The sequence below is a fragment of the Sarcophilus harrisii genome, chromosome 2 (assembly GCF_902635505.1).
Source record: "Sarcophilus harrisii chromosome 2, mSarHar1.11, whole genome shotgun sequence".
NCBI lineage: Eukaryota > Metazoa > Chordata > Mammalia > Dasyuromorphia > Dasyuridae > Sarcophilus > Sarcophilus harrisii.
The window spans coordinates 91750147-91767547 of record NC_045427.1 but is presented as its reverse complement, the minus strand read 5'-3'; the positions used below and the strand labels follow the sequence as shown (position 1 = coordinate 91767547).

The following is a 17401-nucleotide window of genomic DNA, read 5'->3' as shown; positions in this document are numbered from 1 at the left end:
ATTGAATGGATGCCCATCAGTTGAAGAATGGCTGAATAAATTGTGGTATATGAATATTATGAAATATTATTGTTCTGTAAGAAATGACCAGCAGGATGATTTCAGAAAGGCCTGGAGAGACTTACATGAACTGAAGTTGAGCAAAATGAGCAGGACCAGGAGATCATTATACACTTCAACAACAATACTATATGATGATTAATTCTGATGGATATGGCTCTCTTCAACAATGACATGAACCAAATCAATTCCAATTGTTCAATAATGAAGAGAACCAACTACACCCAGTGAAAGAACTATAGGAAATGAGGGTGGACCACAACATTGCATTTCCACTCTCTCTGTTTATCTCCATTTGCATTTTTATTTTCCTTCTCAGGTTATTTTTACCTTATTTCTAAATCTGATTTTTCTTGTGCAGCAAAATAACTGTATAAATATGTATACATATATTGCACTTAACATATACTTTAACATATTTAACATGTATTGGTCTACCTGCCATCTGGGGGGGGGGAGGGGGAAGGAGGAGAAAAGGTGGAACAGAAGGTTTACAAGGGTCAGTGCTGAAAAATTACCCATGCATATGTCTTGTAAATAAAAAAAGCTATATAAAAAAAAGAACTTAGCACAGTGTCTGCCACATAGTATGCATTTAATAAATACTTATTCCCTTTCCTTCTTTCTTTCTTACAAGTCAGAGTTGTTTTCAGGATTGACATAATGTTTGTAAAGTTCTTAGAATAGTACCTGACACATGGTAGGTGTTCAATAAATGCTTGTTTGGTCTTTCATGATCCTGTGTAATACTAGGTGGCCCTGGAAATTTTTTAAATCTTTTCATGACTTAATTTCCTCATTTGTAAAATGAAGAGGGTTGGGTGTGGTGCCACTTTATAGTCTCTATAAAGGTCTCATTTACCTCTAAATTTATGATCCTATAAATCCATTTTTAAAACAATCTGGGATTCACTATACATTGACCTTCTAATTTCATGCACAGTCAAAACAACCTTTTGAAACCTTAGAACTGGGGTTGTGGATGGTTTTTGTTTGGTTTTTGTTCTTAGAATGAGGCACTATTTGAAGGATCAGCTTCACTTTATCTTCAATATTGAATGTTTCATATGTTCTGAATTTAGGAATTTTCCCATTCAGTTAAATGACCATTTATTCCTAAGTTGTTTAGATCCATTGGTTGTTCTCAAACTCTACACTGGGTTTCTTAATTATAAAATTATAAGGGGGACATTGATTTCACCTATAGTTTTGTTTTTAGCAGACCAACATGATTCATTTAAATAAATGAAGGAAACAGTAGTTTTAATTTTCTCTTCTTAATAAGTGAGAACAAGCAATATTACCAAGGTCTACTTATTTCAAATATCTGCTCCCTTTTTGGTGCTCAGAGAATGTTCTATCTTACTTATTTTTAAAAGAAATTTTACTTTCTTCCCTTCAAATAAAGCTTTTGTGATGTATATAAGGCAGTACCTTGCTTAGAATTGTTCCTCTGCTTATTCACTTCATATATAGTTATGCAAAAGGAGATTAAATTGGAGGCAATGAAATTCTAAACCTCAGATTATGAGTTGATTGCTCCCAAGAGGTAAAAAGTGAAGTTCTTCCTCCTGAAATAGCATTTCACAATTAACAAAGGGAGCATGATTTTTTAAAAATTTCTAGCCACAGTTAAGAGTTGAGAGAAATTTCTTAGTGTACCATTGCTTGAATATCAATTTCATTAGAGAATCAGATGAATTCTAGCACTGACACAATTTACAATCCAGTCCGAAGAAACAGAAGCAATTATGCACCATGATAGTCTTTTCCTCAAACAGTGATAGGTTTTTTTTTCAAATGCCTGTTTTATTTGCTTTCTTATTTCTTTTGCTACCTTGAGTTTTACTAGAATACTATCTCTATGTCCTGAAAGCGATTGCCCTTTTGGGGAACTTTAAAAAGTTAAAATAACATTTGAGAAATATGGTATCTTTTAAGGAGTTATGAATAAAAAAATATAGATATTAATAATATGAATTAAATAATTAAGATTAATAATTAATATTGTTAAAATCACTAATAGGAATTGAAATAATTTCCACTGCTCTAAAATCATACTTGGATATTTCCATTTAAATTCAATTATATTCACTTTCTCTTAGACATTTAGACAACATCTAAACTATAATTCAATTCCAGGTTCATATTACTAATAGCCTACCGGACTTGACCTCTTAAATGTTCCTTGATAACTCTATTTCCATGTTTAAATCCTAAGTGATGTTGAAGAATCTGAGAGTTTCAGAAACAATGGGAATTTTTACAAATATAGAGGATAGCTCATGGTAAGATTCAAGGACAGAACGTGGAATGGCAAAATCAGGGTACATTTCGAAGGCCAATTTTGCTGGAACATCAAGTGAGTGAAATAGTAAATAAATCTGGGAAGGCAGGATAAAGTCAGGTTATAGATAATGTAAATGCCAGAATTAGTATATTTTAATCTAAAGATAATACAAAACCAGGATCACTTTCACAGTTTCTCTTACTCTTCTGTGTAATTTACTTCACATATCTGTTGGGTTATAAAGTTTTATCATTGTCTATTATAGCTCAAATTACTCCCTACCTCTTCACTACTGCCACTCTTATATGTTCCCCTATTTGTTTACTTCTGACATATATTCAATAGCTTCTTCCTGGTTTCCAGATTTTAGGTTCTCTACAATCAACCCATCCTAGGAATTGCTTCCAGTAAATTAGGGAAAGCAAAAAAAGGGAATTATGGGACATAGATATATTATGCTGGCTAAATGAAGTGTGTGTTATCAATATACTGCAGCACAATTCCAAGACTATCCTTCCTCGATCTGATATTTTCACCAGTGGCTGAAGCAATAGAGATAAATGACAATAAAATAAGTTGGGTGTGATTATGCATTTCAAAGCAGTAATAGGAGTAAATTAGTGCAATAGAATGAATGAAAAAGGTATTTATTAAATGCTTACCATAAACCAAAGACTGCTAAGTTCTGGAGATATAAGCAAAGGCCTTGCCCTCAGAGATCTTGCCTTCTAATTAGAAAAGCAGTATGTATAGACAAGGGGTCATTTTGGTCCAGAAAATCAGAGTGATAATGTGATGGAGTGAGAGCTGGGGAACAGGACAGTGTAGGGATGAAAGGCAATGAAGCAAGGAGGTTGTTATCAATTAAATTGTTGAAGACTAGGTCAGAACAAAGGGGATGAAGTAGTTAGAGTAAAACATTCCTGAAATAGGAGAGATCATCATAAATCAGAAGAATGAGGCTCCAGGGCTGAATTCTATTCAGAATATGATATCTGGTATGATTGGTAATAATGAGGAAGTGGTTCAGGAAGTACCCTAAGAAAACAGAATGAAGTAAAACATTGCTGGGAGAATTGGAATTAAAGGATCTAGGTTCAAATGCTAGCTTCACTACTTATTACCACTGTGACCCCAAACAAATAATGAAAATTTCTTTGGATCTCACTAATTCTCTGTAAAACTAATGGTTTGTACTAGATAACATCCAAGGTCTCTTCCTGGCCCAAATCGCTGATCTTTTAATAATGATCCTATGAACCTTCATTACAACTACCCATAAAGTTAGAAAAGTGAGCACCTAAAAACAGAATAATATAAAATATAACATAAATAAATCATATCACAAAGAATAAACCTTTCCTGAAACACCCATAAATCAAATTTATTGATTGATCACAGGACAAAATTTAAGCTTTGAGAAGTAAGAAAAACACTCAATCATGGCCTATTTCTTAATAAGTATACGTATGTCATTAGAAAATATATATATATATATGCATACATACATATACAAATATGTTTACTCACATATACATACACATATGTATTATACAAAATCTAAAGACATGCATGTGGAAAATAACATACAAATGAATAAAAAGTGAAGTTGTTAATTTAAGATCTGTGTAAACTGCAGTGGTACAAGAAAGCTGTTAGAATGTCAACAAGCATTAAATATGTGCAAATGACTCTACTAATCAATGGAGATACAAAAGAAAGATGGATTTTTATCCCCATTCCATATCCTTAGAAGTCCCTGCCCTCAAAAAGAGCACATTCCACTAAGGAAAAAGCTATCTGATAAGCACATATAAGATATATAGAGAATATATGGAAATACACGAACAAGGAAGGCTCAGATAACCAACTGATTTCCTATAGAAAGTAGATTTTGAACTGATTCTTAAAAGAAAGCAAGGAAACTGAGAGACAGATGAAGAGACAGATAATTTCAGGTATGAGGCTCAGGTTTTAAAGAGTAGATAAAGAAATTGTGACTAAATAGAAGTGAGGTCTGAAGCAGCACACAGCAATCTTCAGGTATACACAAAATATTATTGGGATGGTGGTTAAGTCTGCAAGACAAAGCAAGAGAAAATGAATTGAAATGTAGCAAGAAAATTGGATTTAGACACTAAAAATATTTCATAAATGAAAGACCTTTTAAGATATCAGTAGACTGAGACTTGTTAATCAAATTATCATCTTTCAATAATGTCACCTTCATGGAATCTTTGTAGCCATTTTTGGTGGTTCTGTAGTCATCAGAGGAATTATCTGAATATTGGGATGTTGGCACATTTGGAAAAAAGCCAAAATCCAAATATTTGTGTTGATCTTACAAGTAAAGGATAAGTTTTTATTTTCTACCTCTCCATCTCTATTTTAGAGTCAATTATCCCATGCTTTCTTCTAAGTCTTTTTTTTTCTATCCACAGGTGACTTGTATATAGGAGGAGTTGCCAAAGAGATGTACAAATCATTGCCAAAATTAGTCCATGCAAAGGAAGGTTTTCAAGGCTGCCTGGCATCAGTGGATTTAAATGGACGGCTCCCTGACCTTATCTCTGATGCTCTTTTTTGCAACGGACAGATAGAAAGAGGATGTGAAGGTATGACATCTCCATTTTCACACACTAGAAATTTCTGTTATAATATAGAAAACAATTATACAGGAAAATCTCTTTGCACACGCTTTCCCTTCACTTTCTTTGTTCATCAGAGAGAGACAGAGAGATAGACAGAAAACCTTTTGTATTTTTTTCTTTTCTTTTCTTATCATTACATCAACTTAAACTTTGAGCTTTTTGGAAACCCAACACAAATAAATGCTTATACTCATTAGGAATTACATATTTCACATATTATTAGTTTCCATTCTTATGTTTTCTGTAAAGAATTATTTTAAAGTTCACCTAATTATTGCTATCTTTCACTTATAACTCACCTCACTTTAGAATCGAAAATCATTGCCTCTGAGGATGAAAAAGCAACAAATAAACAAACATAAAACCCTTGTATATTTACATTAGGAGTCATGAATCAGACCAAGCACATTATTTTAAATACCCCTTCCAAGAGGCTAGAGTTAGAAAATAATTTCTCACATCCTCTGTCTCTATTGGATATGTGGCTATATTGTCATTTTCTCTTAATATTGTCAGTACTGTCTGCTATATGTACTATTTGTTCATGCCTGAATTAATCTGACATGATATCCAATTCAGGAGTTTTCTCAAGCACATCTATTATTTAGTCTTTTTTATACTCTTCAGAAAATGACCTGGTGGAAGACTTTTTTGCATCCCGCATTTATTTCAAAGTTTTTTTTAGTTGAAATAATCAGATTACTTTAACCATTTCTCCATCCATAAATATAATTTATTCACTTATCCAGGGACATTAACTTTGGAGACATTTTTGAAATTTTAGTTTCTTACGAGGAAAGTTCATGCTAAAGTAAATGGAAAAAGAATAAAAAAATACATATTCTTAAATCTTTGAATATATATATATATATATATATATATATATATATATATATATATTCCCTTCTGCTCAATCAAAATATTAACTGGTTTACATGTGGCAACTTGAAAATAAGATAGTATTACTCTGGGTCATCCTTGTGGTTTAATTACTAGATATAGAATTACTTTGGGTTTAATTGTTAGTTACTTGGCTTTGTGAAATCCATGGATTCCAAAAGAGTTGCTTCTATTTTAAATAAAATCACATTTCCACCACACTGGTGAGTATTTAGAAGAAACCTGTAGTGTGTGTGGAGGGGGGTGGGGGGAGAGGTGATTTGTGTGTGTGTGTGTGTGTGTGTGTGTGTGTATAAAGTGAATAATGATCACTAATTTATATGCTTTGTAATTTCAAATGTTTACATATCAAGTTTCTATCAAGCCAGATACACTTTTTTTTTTACTTTTAATTTGCTAGCACAAAGAAGAAAAAAAAATCTCTTTCAAATGAATAAACTCCTGTGATTAAATGCATAGAACATGAGGCATAAAGGAAATGATCTAGAGCTGAGGGACACAATTCATAAAACTGAATGGAAGACATAATTCAAAAAAATGGGAAAACTATTCAAAAACAAAACTAATGGAAAACTTGCAGTGATTTAAAAGACAGAATTCTGCAAGCAGTTTTAAAATAGCCTCTTGCCCTAGAGACAAGAGAGGGAAGAATTGAGAGAGATATTTTATTCCCTCATTACTCACCAGGGTAAAAGCTTCCTGGTGAAATGATTTTATAATAGTTATATTATTTATACTATTTGCCATAATGGTATAATATGTAACCTGGTTCAAAGGAGTTTTTATATTGTCTCTTATTAACCTTTTCTAGTAATCATTTTTAGTAATTCAGTGGTATATGGCATTGTTCCCCTCCCCTCCCTACCCAATATTGGTCTTTTGAGGACTTCTTAGATATCTGGCCAAATCAAATCCTTTTAGCATATGGTATGAGACATTGTTCTCTACTTTTGTCCTTCTAATATACCTTTAATGTCTGGCCAAAACAAATCCTTTTAACCCTTAATTTTTTTCTCCAGTTTTCTCATGCTTAAACTCTTCTTTACTCATAATATTTCAAACTTTTGATTTCTCAACCTCTATCTTTCCCTGACACTTTTTTCTTCCCATTTATAAGGTAACAGCTTTGCAGCACAATTCACTGTTAATTCCAGGCTCTATGACTATTAACAATAACATCAATTGTAACTGCTAAAAAACATAAGCAAAGAAACATACATTATGTTTTTGTGTTTGCTAATCAAATTCTTGATGTTGACGAAATGATCTCTCTAAACTTCCCTTTAGCATTTAGTATTTTGAAATTCATATCATCTCCAAACCAAATTGGCACCACTCATCTTCCAAATTGTTTGGAAAATTGTAAACTTGATATAATCAGGACAAAAGCTTATCTTGATTCTATATCTGCTTCACCTAGCAAAAATATTTCTCCCTTAGTCTGTCTAGTAATGGAAACATTTCCTAGCCTCCCATTCAAAAGTCACTGGACTCTAATCATAGGAAACCCCTTTTAGTGATGAGTTCCTAATACCAATCTTAGGTTCAAGCTTTGCTAGAGAAGGTCATACCAATCTCAAACTGATCTTCCTTTGCCTAGAAGAGAGGATAGTGTTAGATAATTATAATACATGACAGTTTCAATCTGATTTAGTATCTAACCAAGATGCAGTTTTTACATACAGGAAGGGAAGAAATCTTCCTTATTTTCATTTGCCTTCCTGACATTGTCATCTTATTCCTTGACATCTTATGTGCTTAATACAAAAATCCTTATGACTTCTTGTCTCACTTTAATTCAGTGATAAAATAAGTGGAGCATTATGTAAAGAGAGTGTAAATAAATTCAGGGATAAATCATGTGCAAAAACCTGCAGATGTTTACATGGTACTTCTGGAAGATATTTGAGAAGATACATAGGGTCTTTCTTGTCAGACACTGGATTGGATTATCTGTAATACCTGAGATCAAATAGAAATATGTTTCAAATGGTTTTTTTCCCCCAAAACCTAAATTAAGCAGAATCATCCATTGATGTGTCTCTAACTTTAAATATCATATGATATAATAGAAGGATTAATTTTAAAACTAAAAGATGAACATTTAGATGGCACTTTGTAGTTTTTCATTTTTCAAATCATTTATCATTTATCAAAGATAATATAGCACAATTTTGAAATTATTGTTAAAATATATTGTTTTCTTAAAATTTTTGGTCTTGCCTTTCTTGCCAGATGAGTAAGAACACATAGAGTCCCTGTTGAGGTCATCAAATGGGCAAAAAATGTGGCTTTTCCTTATTCTCCAGTTCTTTGATTAGACAATTAATCTTTAAAATGCTGCTCTAATAACTTTCAACTAATGTTATCCTCAGTCAGTTTCTCAATAATAACTTTACATAAAGAATTTTGTCCTCATAGGTAGCCTCAAAAAATTCACTTATAGGTTCTCAATTTCCTTTGGTCTTTTGATAAAAACTTGTACAAAACTAAAATAATGTTGTAAATTTCTTAAAGCCTTTTCCTCTACAAGAGAAATAATAATACATTACACATTCATTAATTTGTTACCTGATAAATCAAAATTTGGGAATATTAAGATAAAATTTGAATCAGAATTTTCCTTTGCACTACATATAAAAATGAGTCTGCTAAGTAAATTAATATTACAGATAAGATCTTAAGGGTAGGTTTATGTAAAATAGTTAAGAAGATAAACAATTTTACAGGTCTTAAGAGAAAACTATCTACATATAAGTACATATTATTCTGAATTTCAAATAATTAATTAAAATTGGTCCCTGGAAAAGCCTAGTTTATATTACTTTTTTGTATTTAAGAGTTATACAACTATGTTTTTCAAAAAATAGTTTAATATATAAGATTTTTCATTCATTAAAACCATTTTCTTCCCTACTTAGTCCAAAATTAGCAAGATTTTGTGTCATTAATAATTAACAAATTAGGTGAAAATAATAAAAAAAATAAACATTTTTTTTACGAATTTTAAATGACCTTAGATATCCTTTTATACAAAGCTAGAAGCCAATTCTGATCAGCCCAAGTAACAAACTGCCTAATGAAATCCTGCAAAGATGTTTCCATCATGAAGAACCAAATGGCATTATTTTCCTTCTGACCTATACACATTATTCATCCATTCCTCCTAAAATATATAGTCATTTTTTGTATTTGGTAAAACATTCTATTAATAAAATCCATTTGGCAGTGGGTAGTTTACATGACATGTTTAAAACTTAAATGGAAATTCAAGATAAAAGAGATAGTGGAAAAAAGATGGGAAGGAGTAATTGGCCCATTAATGACCATAGAACATACTGTATCTGAAAATGACAAATTGAACAGTCTCTCCAAACAAGCAAGGCAATCATTCTGGTAATGCATTCATATCACTCCAAAAGGGGGGGATCCTTTTAATTTTCCTTCATTACATGTCATCAGCTCAATTAACCATTATATTTGTAGTAAAATACTGGCAAATTACTGCTTTCTCACTCTGGCTTGCCTTTAGATTGATGGCTGTTAGTATTAATTTGTTTGCTTTTGATGGCATTTCTTCCCCTTTTATAGCAGCATGCATTGGACTATGAATGTTCTCTCTGTGTTTGCTCCCATTTCAGTATTGCTTACTAACATTTAATATATTTTGCTTTTTTTTTTTAATTTTGCTGACAAAGTTGCATTGATGAAAGCTGACTTGCAAGGTAGATAGCCCTGTGTGTATTAAAATGAGACTGAAACCCCACAATGCACAGTGGGAACACAACACAAACTGTTTCTGGATTTCTGTATTAGATCATGTTTGGGTTGAGATTTCCTTCCCTGCCCCCATATATAATATACTATATTAAGCCTGCTTTTGCAGCATAATTTGCATAAAGGCTTTCAGTCTTGAATATGTTTGTACAGTGATTGCCCTAGTGCTTTGATCATATCTATTAGTTTTTTTGTTTGTTTTTCAATGATCTACTTATGGTTCTTTAGAAGTAGACTAGCTTTGTTTTTCATTTGTATGTCATTTGGGGGCATGCCAGGTCATTATTACTGAGATTTTCCATTTTTATTAATTTGCATGTTATCATTAAAGCATGTGAGTTGATACTTGCCAACATACCTGCCAAGAAAAAAATAAAACAAAACGACAAAAAAACAGTATCGTGGTGCCAGACCATTTTTGCAGGGTAACTCCTGGAATCTCAGTAGCTTGTTTTTGCATCACTTTCTTCCATTATTTTCCCAATCTTTATCTCAATTTCATGAAGTTTTAATCCCCATTTTCATGATGCCGCTATTCATTCATGAGGATGCAGCTTGAGGAAATTAATGCATTTTCTGAAACCAAAATACTTTATAGAACCAACTGATGGTATAATGAGATAATCCGCTGCCACAATGAGAATAGCCATGGTACTCTTGGATTAACTGTATGCTTCTTTTCAATCATGACATTAATGAAATGTGTGGTATTCTGGGAACTGCAGAAAACTTTGGCAAGGCAGCTCCTTGGTTCCTAAGTCAGCAGTAGGAAGGATAACTTTTAAAAACAGTTTGTTCATGCAACTTGAGGTGTTGGCAACTACTACATGTGATCTAGCTCGTGTGCAAAGATCAAGCAAAAGGGATGGTTGTTGCTAGTAAAAAGTGCAAGTTTCCTCTGAATTTGCTTACAGGGCCAAGTACTACTTGCCAAGAGGATTCCTGTTCCAACCAAGGAGTATGCTTGCAGCAGTGGGATGGATTCAGTTGTGACTGCAGCATGACCTCTTTCAGTGGCCCACTATGCAACGACCGTGAGTACTTTACCAATTTTCTCTCAATTCTATATATGTATACATTACATATGTATGTCTGTATGTTGTATTATGAATCAAAGGTATTGATTTCTAAATGCTGTGAGGAGAAAAAGAAACTTTGATTTTTCTTGCTGTTTGTATGCATTCCTAATGCCATGATAATAACCTTGTTGAAAAGAGCTTTTTTTTCTGCTTTCCTAAATATGACAATTTCTTTTTCTGATTTTAAAAGAACCTTCAAATTGCATTATATTAAGTGATATTTAATTTCATAACATTATATCCTGAGGCCTATAATTTCAGTGAACATTTGACAGGTCTCATTATTTCTCTCTCTACATTTCTTTCGGCACTTCCCTCCCTCTCTGTATAAACAGACTCACATTCCATCCTCCAAGTTCTTTATCCTAAGTTTCAACCAAGTACTAGATTTTATTCCCCCTTAGGACCAGAAGAGTGTGAATATAACCAAAGCACATTCTACAATAATAGTCTAATTTTTTTCACTGAGTCAAGATGCTAGGACCATAGAAAGATGTTTAAGAAGAAAATTAACTGATTTATATTGATGTGATGGTGTTTCTTAGGAAAAAGATGAGTTCTGCTTTGTGGAATATTTTGTTGAATTATTTCACTCAAAGCATTATCTTTCGTGGTTTTGAGAAAAAATTTTCTAGGTTAACAACTTTTGGTTGGCTGCAAATGAGTTCCTGCCATGCCTGATCTAGTATCCCTTAATATTTATATAATATAAAATATTTATAGGTAGAAAATTGGGGGTCAAATTTGGAATCAATTGTGTCATGTAGACTAGATAATTGGAGGCCTTAAATTCCTTTGAGGTTAGGCACTTTTGAATGTTTGTATCCAAAAAAAGTAAAACAGATTCTGAGAATATGTCCCATTTTCTCTCCAATTTCAAGATATCTGATTATGATTAGGAAATATTCTGTTTTTTCTCTGAAACATTTAAAATAAGATGTACACTTTGTCAGTAAAGCTGATCTGCATTTTTCTAGTGCATCAATTATATCTTGAGAACATGAGAGAAAAGAAATGTTCATGAAATTTTGAGAGCCTTTAGAATATTATTTATTATCCTCAAGTCATCTCTTGGAAGTCTCAAAACATTGTATGGCTTCCAAAGTAGTTCATACTGTAAGCCTTGTCAACATTTGATTTGCTAGGCATCATTCAGTGAACAAATCAATGAAGTTGGTGAAAATAATGAGATTTTTTTTCTCATGCAAGTTCATGAACGCTTTGAAATCTATTCATGGATTTTTAAGGGTACCATTGACCCCATGTTAAGAACCGCTTTCTAAGTCTAGAAGTTGCTGAAAAGTGCTAACCTGCATTGGTAGAAGGAGATCCTTTACTAGGAGTTCCCTATACCAACGAAATCATACGTCTTGTCCCTATCTCCATATTTGAGTCTATGTATGTCTCTCTGTCTATCTATCTATCTATCTATCTATCTATCAATCTACCCAATAGTAAAACCTATTATGCCAAAACCATTTGGTTGACCTGAATGACTTGCACTGACTAAATGACAACTGCACTGGACCAACCTTCAAATACTTGTAGATCATTCTTTCTATGGACAAATCACTGCTAATTGGTTCAGATGAGAGTTATAGTTCCACTAGTTTTCTGACAGCTAGATCATTTTTAGAGCATGGCAGATCCAGTTTAAAACAAACAAAAAAAGACCCTCAGTGCAATATGCACTCATATTTTAACTTACTCTATTAAATAGCTTTGCTTCTGGACTAGTGTGTGGGGGGCTGAGTTTTGAAAAAGCAATTAGGGTCATTATTTAAAATAATATTGTGGCATATGGAAGAGTAAAAAAAATAATGTTGTTTAATTAAAGTAAAATAAAAAACTCTAATGAATATTTTGAAATTCATTGTTTAATATATCAGAATTATTTTGTGCCATTCTAGTGATTACAAAAAATCAATATATTTTTCTAGTTATACATTTGAGGCATTTGTTGAAACTCAGCATTTTATTCCATACTGCAAAAATTGATCTAAAGCTCTATAAATATAATAGATATTGGGATAATCACTTTTTAAACTAATTAATCAATAGGTTAATCCTCAAAATAATTTCAATGGTGGTCTATTTTTCTCTGTCTTCGAAAGATTGATAATCACTATCATGACAGTAGTAGTCCCATCACCCCATCTCCCTCTCTAACCTAGGTTTTAGCAACACATAAAGATTTGAATTTCTCATCATTTAATTCATGACCAAAGTCCCTCCTAGATATGTAGTTTTGATGGACTTATCTGTTAAATGGTTAACAATACTTTTCCTTTGGCTATAGGATATGCTCCTTAAAATGTTGCCTTATGTATCTTCCTGATTTATGTAAGAAACTAGGATGTGGTCGTGTCATGTTATTCTTGCTTATGTATTAGGTAAAAATTGTAACAATTTTGCTTATTATGTATATTGATTATCCTTTTCTCTAAGAAGCATTATGATGTAATCCTAAGTAGCAAAGTTCCTATTTGGCTCATTTAGAGAGAAAATGGTTTGAATTTTACTTTGAAAAGATAAGAATGGTGATGACAATGATAACATTGCTGTTTAGTTTTTGCTTAGAAATAGAGAAAATGCTATTTAAAGCATCCCTAAAATGATTTTAGAGGACTCTTGGAGTATATAAAATCTGAGTAAATTATTTTTTCTAGTGGATTTTGTGGAAGCTGTAATTTCTCCTTGGTTTAAAGACTGGGTGTTAGGGATGAGAATTAGTTTAGTGTGAACCAATATTTTACAACAAAGCCTTCTTTTTAAAAAGATTATTATCTTGATAAAAATGATAGCATCCCGATGTTTCATTTTCCTCAGGTAGATACTGCAAAATAATGACAGTTACTTTGCCTATGTGTTATTCCCATGGTAGGAACAGAATAGAGCATTTTTATCACTTGGGATAATCAAAATATGCCTTGTCACTAATTTTTAACTTTATTTTAGAATTTGCATAAATATTCAAATTGTTGCTAAAATTTTAGACAATTCCCTTTATACATTGAAGCTGACATTTTTACTCTCATCAGGAAGACAACCTTCATTCCAATGAGTTTTTCATCTCAAACCTATTGGTTTATCACTGTCTATTGTAACTTTGGGTTTCTGGTTATATGGTAAACAATGGAAAGAAATGAACTTAAAAAATAAAAATAAATCCAGTTGCCTTTTCAAATATTAAGGAAGACCTGAACAAGTTATGTATATAATTGGCATAGAATTCTATAATCCTAAAAGAAATAATGAAGACAAAACCTGGGAAGACTTACACAAACTCATGCAAAATAAAGTGAACAGAACTAGAGAAACTTTGTGTAAAGTAAAAGTAGTATTGAAATAATAATCAATTGTGAAAGATTTAGCTATTCTGATCAATATAAGATTCATTCCAATTTCAAAGAGCAATCAGTTTAAAAATGACATCCACCTCCAGAGAGAGAATTAATGAATTCTGAATGCAGATTGAATCATACATTTTTTTCTATTTAATTTTTCTTGCTTTCCCCCTGCCACAACATTGCAAATGTAGAAATTTGTTTTGTGTGACTTCATATGGAAATGGACAATATATATTGGTTTCCCTCTAAAGGGGTAGAGATGAGGTAGAAGGAAAAAGATCATTTGGAATTGAAAAAAACAACTAACAAAAATTTATAATTAAAAGTAAGAATTATTATTGTTTATAATGGAGAAATGTGGTGTTTCTTCTTTAAAATATAATAGTTCTCTGTGGAGCAGGTTTCTTGGGGAGGTTTTCTGGAGGCAGCCTCAGTTTCAGTTCAAAGTAATAATCATTTCAAATCCAGCTAGCTGATAAAATCCAAACGTTTATTTACTCCTTCCAAGTCTTGTCTCTTTCCTTGGGCCCAGTTAGCTTTCTTAGAGGCCTATCTCTCTGCTTGGTTCCAAGAGCTCTTGCAGCTTGTGTTTTAGCTCTTCCAGCTTCTGCCTCTAGCTCAACTCCGACTCGTGGCTTCTCAATCTCCAGCTGATCGCTCCCCTCTCAATCTTTTCAACTGACTGACTGACTGAAGCTCTAAGAGCTTCTTATATATGATTTCTTAAAGGTGTGAACCCAAAGGTTGACTTCTCCTCTGAGAGTGGGATCATGGGAGGTGTGAATTCACAAAGTTACAAAGTTTTGTGTATCTCCCTACTTGTGAACTCCAATGTGTGAGCCAATGTGTGAATTCTCAAAGGTGTTAACTTAAGCATGGTTTCTATCAATACCAGTGACTTAACACCTTGTAAGGATTTGCTCTAATGTGTGAACCAATAAGCATTGTATCAATTCCATTGAGTTAATACTAGGATTCTAACAGAGAAACACAAGAAATTCTCCTAAAACAAAGAAAGGTATAGCAAAGTGTTCAATTTTTTCATTAGGTTGAAATAGTTATAGAAATATTAGATATAGCCATAAGACTAAAGAACAAAATTAAAGATAAAAAACTTGTTTAAGAGGAAGCAAAATAGTCTTAATTACAGATGATATGATGATAGAAAAAAGAAGCTAATTAAGATGATTACTATATTAGAGAGATAGATGCAAAATAAATTCACAAAAATCAAAAATTTTATAAGGTACTGATAAAAGTAGAAATTGAAAAAAGAAAACTTTTCAGAAACTGCAAAATACAAAAAAAATTTCAGGTAATTTGTCAAAGACATATAACTGCCTTATTAAAAACATAAAAAGGGTGCAGGAGACAAATCATTAAAAAATATTCATTGTTCATAGTTCAACCATAATATAATCAAAATAACAATAATACATAACATGCACATTTACTATTATACCAATCAATTTACTAAAAGGATACCTTTGTAGAGCTAGATAATAAAATTCATTTAGACAGACAAAAAGATCTAGAACTTTTAAGAAATATAATAAAAAGTAGAAATGATGAGGGCCTAGAATTAGCATACATGATATTATATTATGTAACAACTTTGAAAACTATTTAGTATCACTTTTAAAAGTATGTCAGTAGAACAAATAAATGATGAATAAACATTAACATATACTATAAAAATAGGAGATTAGGTATTTAGTAAAGCTATGAATATGAATTATATAACCAAGAACTCCATTTATATAAAGACTTCTTGGAGAAAGCAGCTTTGTCAGCAATTGGTTTTATAATAGCATCTTATGTAATAGAACATAATAAACTCAAAATGGAAGCACAACCTATTCATAAAATGTTAGAGAATCAGAGGAAAAAATAGACAAAAGTAAGAGCAGGTCCCTTGCACTACTATGGATGTAGAAAGCCTTTTTAAACTATATCAGAGATAGGAGATATCATAAAGAATAAAATAGACTCTAACAAAATTAAAATAGTTTTGCCTGAATAAAATAAATTAATCTAGTATTAGAAAAAAACAATATAATAGAAGCTATTTTCATCAAATATCACTATTAAAAGTTTTACTATATATCCAAAATACTTAGGGAAGAGGAGTAAATATATCAACATCAAGAATGTTTGCCCAATAGATAAAATGTGAGCTTTTTTTCCCAAAAGAATCACAAAGTATAAATGATCCCATAAAATAAACTCCAAATCATTAGCAGTGATGGAAATGCAAAATTAATACAACTCCAGACTTTACTCAACTTTGAAGATTGACAAAGACATCAAAAAATGGGAATCAGCATCACAAGGGTTATTGAAATATAGACATGATAATGTTGATGAAGCTATGAAGTGGTATATTCATTCAGAAAATTAATGTCCTTCAATAACTGAACATATATTAAGTGTTAGACCCTCTGCTAAGCAATTGGGATACCAAAAAAAGGACAAAAGATAGTCGAAGAGTTCATAGTGTAACAGTGGGAACAATGTGCAAACAATTGCATAGGAACAAGATATATACATGGCATAAGTTACAGATAATCAACAGAGGGAAGGCACTACAATTAAAGGAGATCAAGAAATGGTTCCAGTAGAAGGTAGCATTTTTGCTGGGACTTGAATTAAACCAGAGAAATCAGAAGATGGAAATGAGGAGAGATCTCTGGCAACCAAGTCAGTGAAAATTAATCGAGTCAGGATATGGACTGTCTTGTTAATGGAATATTAAAGAGGTTTTGTCTTGACATGGCAGAGTAAGTGAGAGATTATAAGTCAGAAGAGCACAAAATGGACATGGGGAAAGGAAAAAGTCATAAATAGCTTTGAATGTTAAACACAGGAATTTATATTTGATACTGGAGGTTATAAGAAGCCACTGAAGTTTGTGGGGTTGGGTTGGAGGAGAGAATGGTGTGACATGATCATACTTGCATTTTAGAATAGGAATAGAGTGTTGAGAGACTTGTGGTTATTGCAATAGTCCAGGCATGAAGTAATGAGGACTTGTACTAAAATGGTGACAGTGCCAGAGGGAAAATGGGGCATATAAGCAATGTTGAAAAGATAAAACTGAAAGGCTTTAGCAACAGATTTGATATGGGGAAGGGAGAGATAAGAGAGAGAGAGAGAGAGAGAGAGAGAGAGAGAGAGAGAGAGAGAGAGAGAGAATAATGATTCCAGGATGAAACCTAGGTTGTCAGGCTGAATGAATAGGAGGAAAGTGGTACCCTTACTATATAATAATGATCCTAATCCTATAATCATCAT

At 32.2% G+C, this 17401-nt stretch overlaps 1 protein-coding gene across 24 annotated transcripts in view; it reads left to right on the top strand.

The window, feature by feature from the left end:
* NRXN1 (neurexin 1) overlaps nucleotides 1-17401 on the top strand; it is a 1358646-nt gene that overhangs the window by 682812 nt on the left and 658433 nt on the right. For 15 of the 24 annotated variants that reach the window (XM_031957196.1, XM_031957194.1, XM_031957193.1 and 12 more), the window contains 2 exons: nucleotides 4792-4965; nucleotides 10593-10712. In XM_031957196.1, coding sequence (XP_031813056.1) covers nucleotides 4792-4965; nucleotides 10593-10712 — 294 coding nt within the window. Of the gene's footprint in view, nucleotides 1-4791; nucleotides 4966-9599; nucleotides 9627-10592; nucleotides 10713-17401 lie in introns of all 24 variants that reach the window. The other 9 variants (XM_031957183.1, XM_031957172.1, XM_031957179.1 and 6 more) reach the window with 1 other exon arrangement.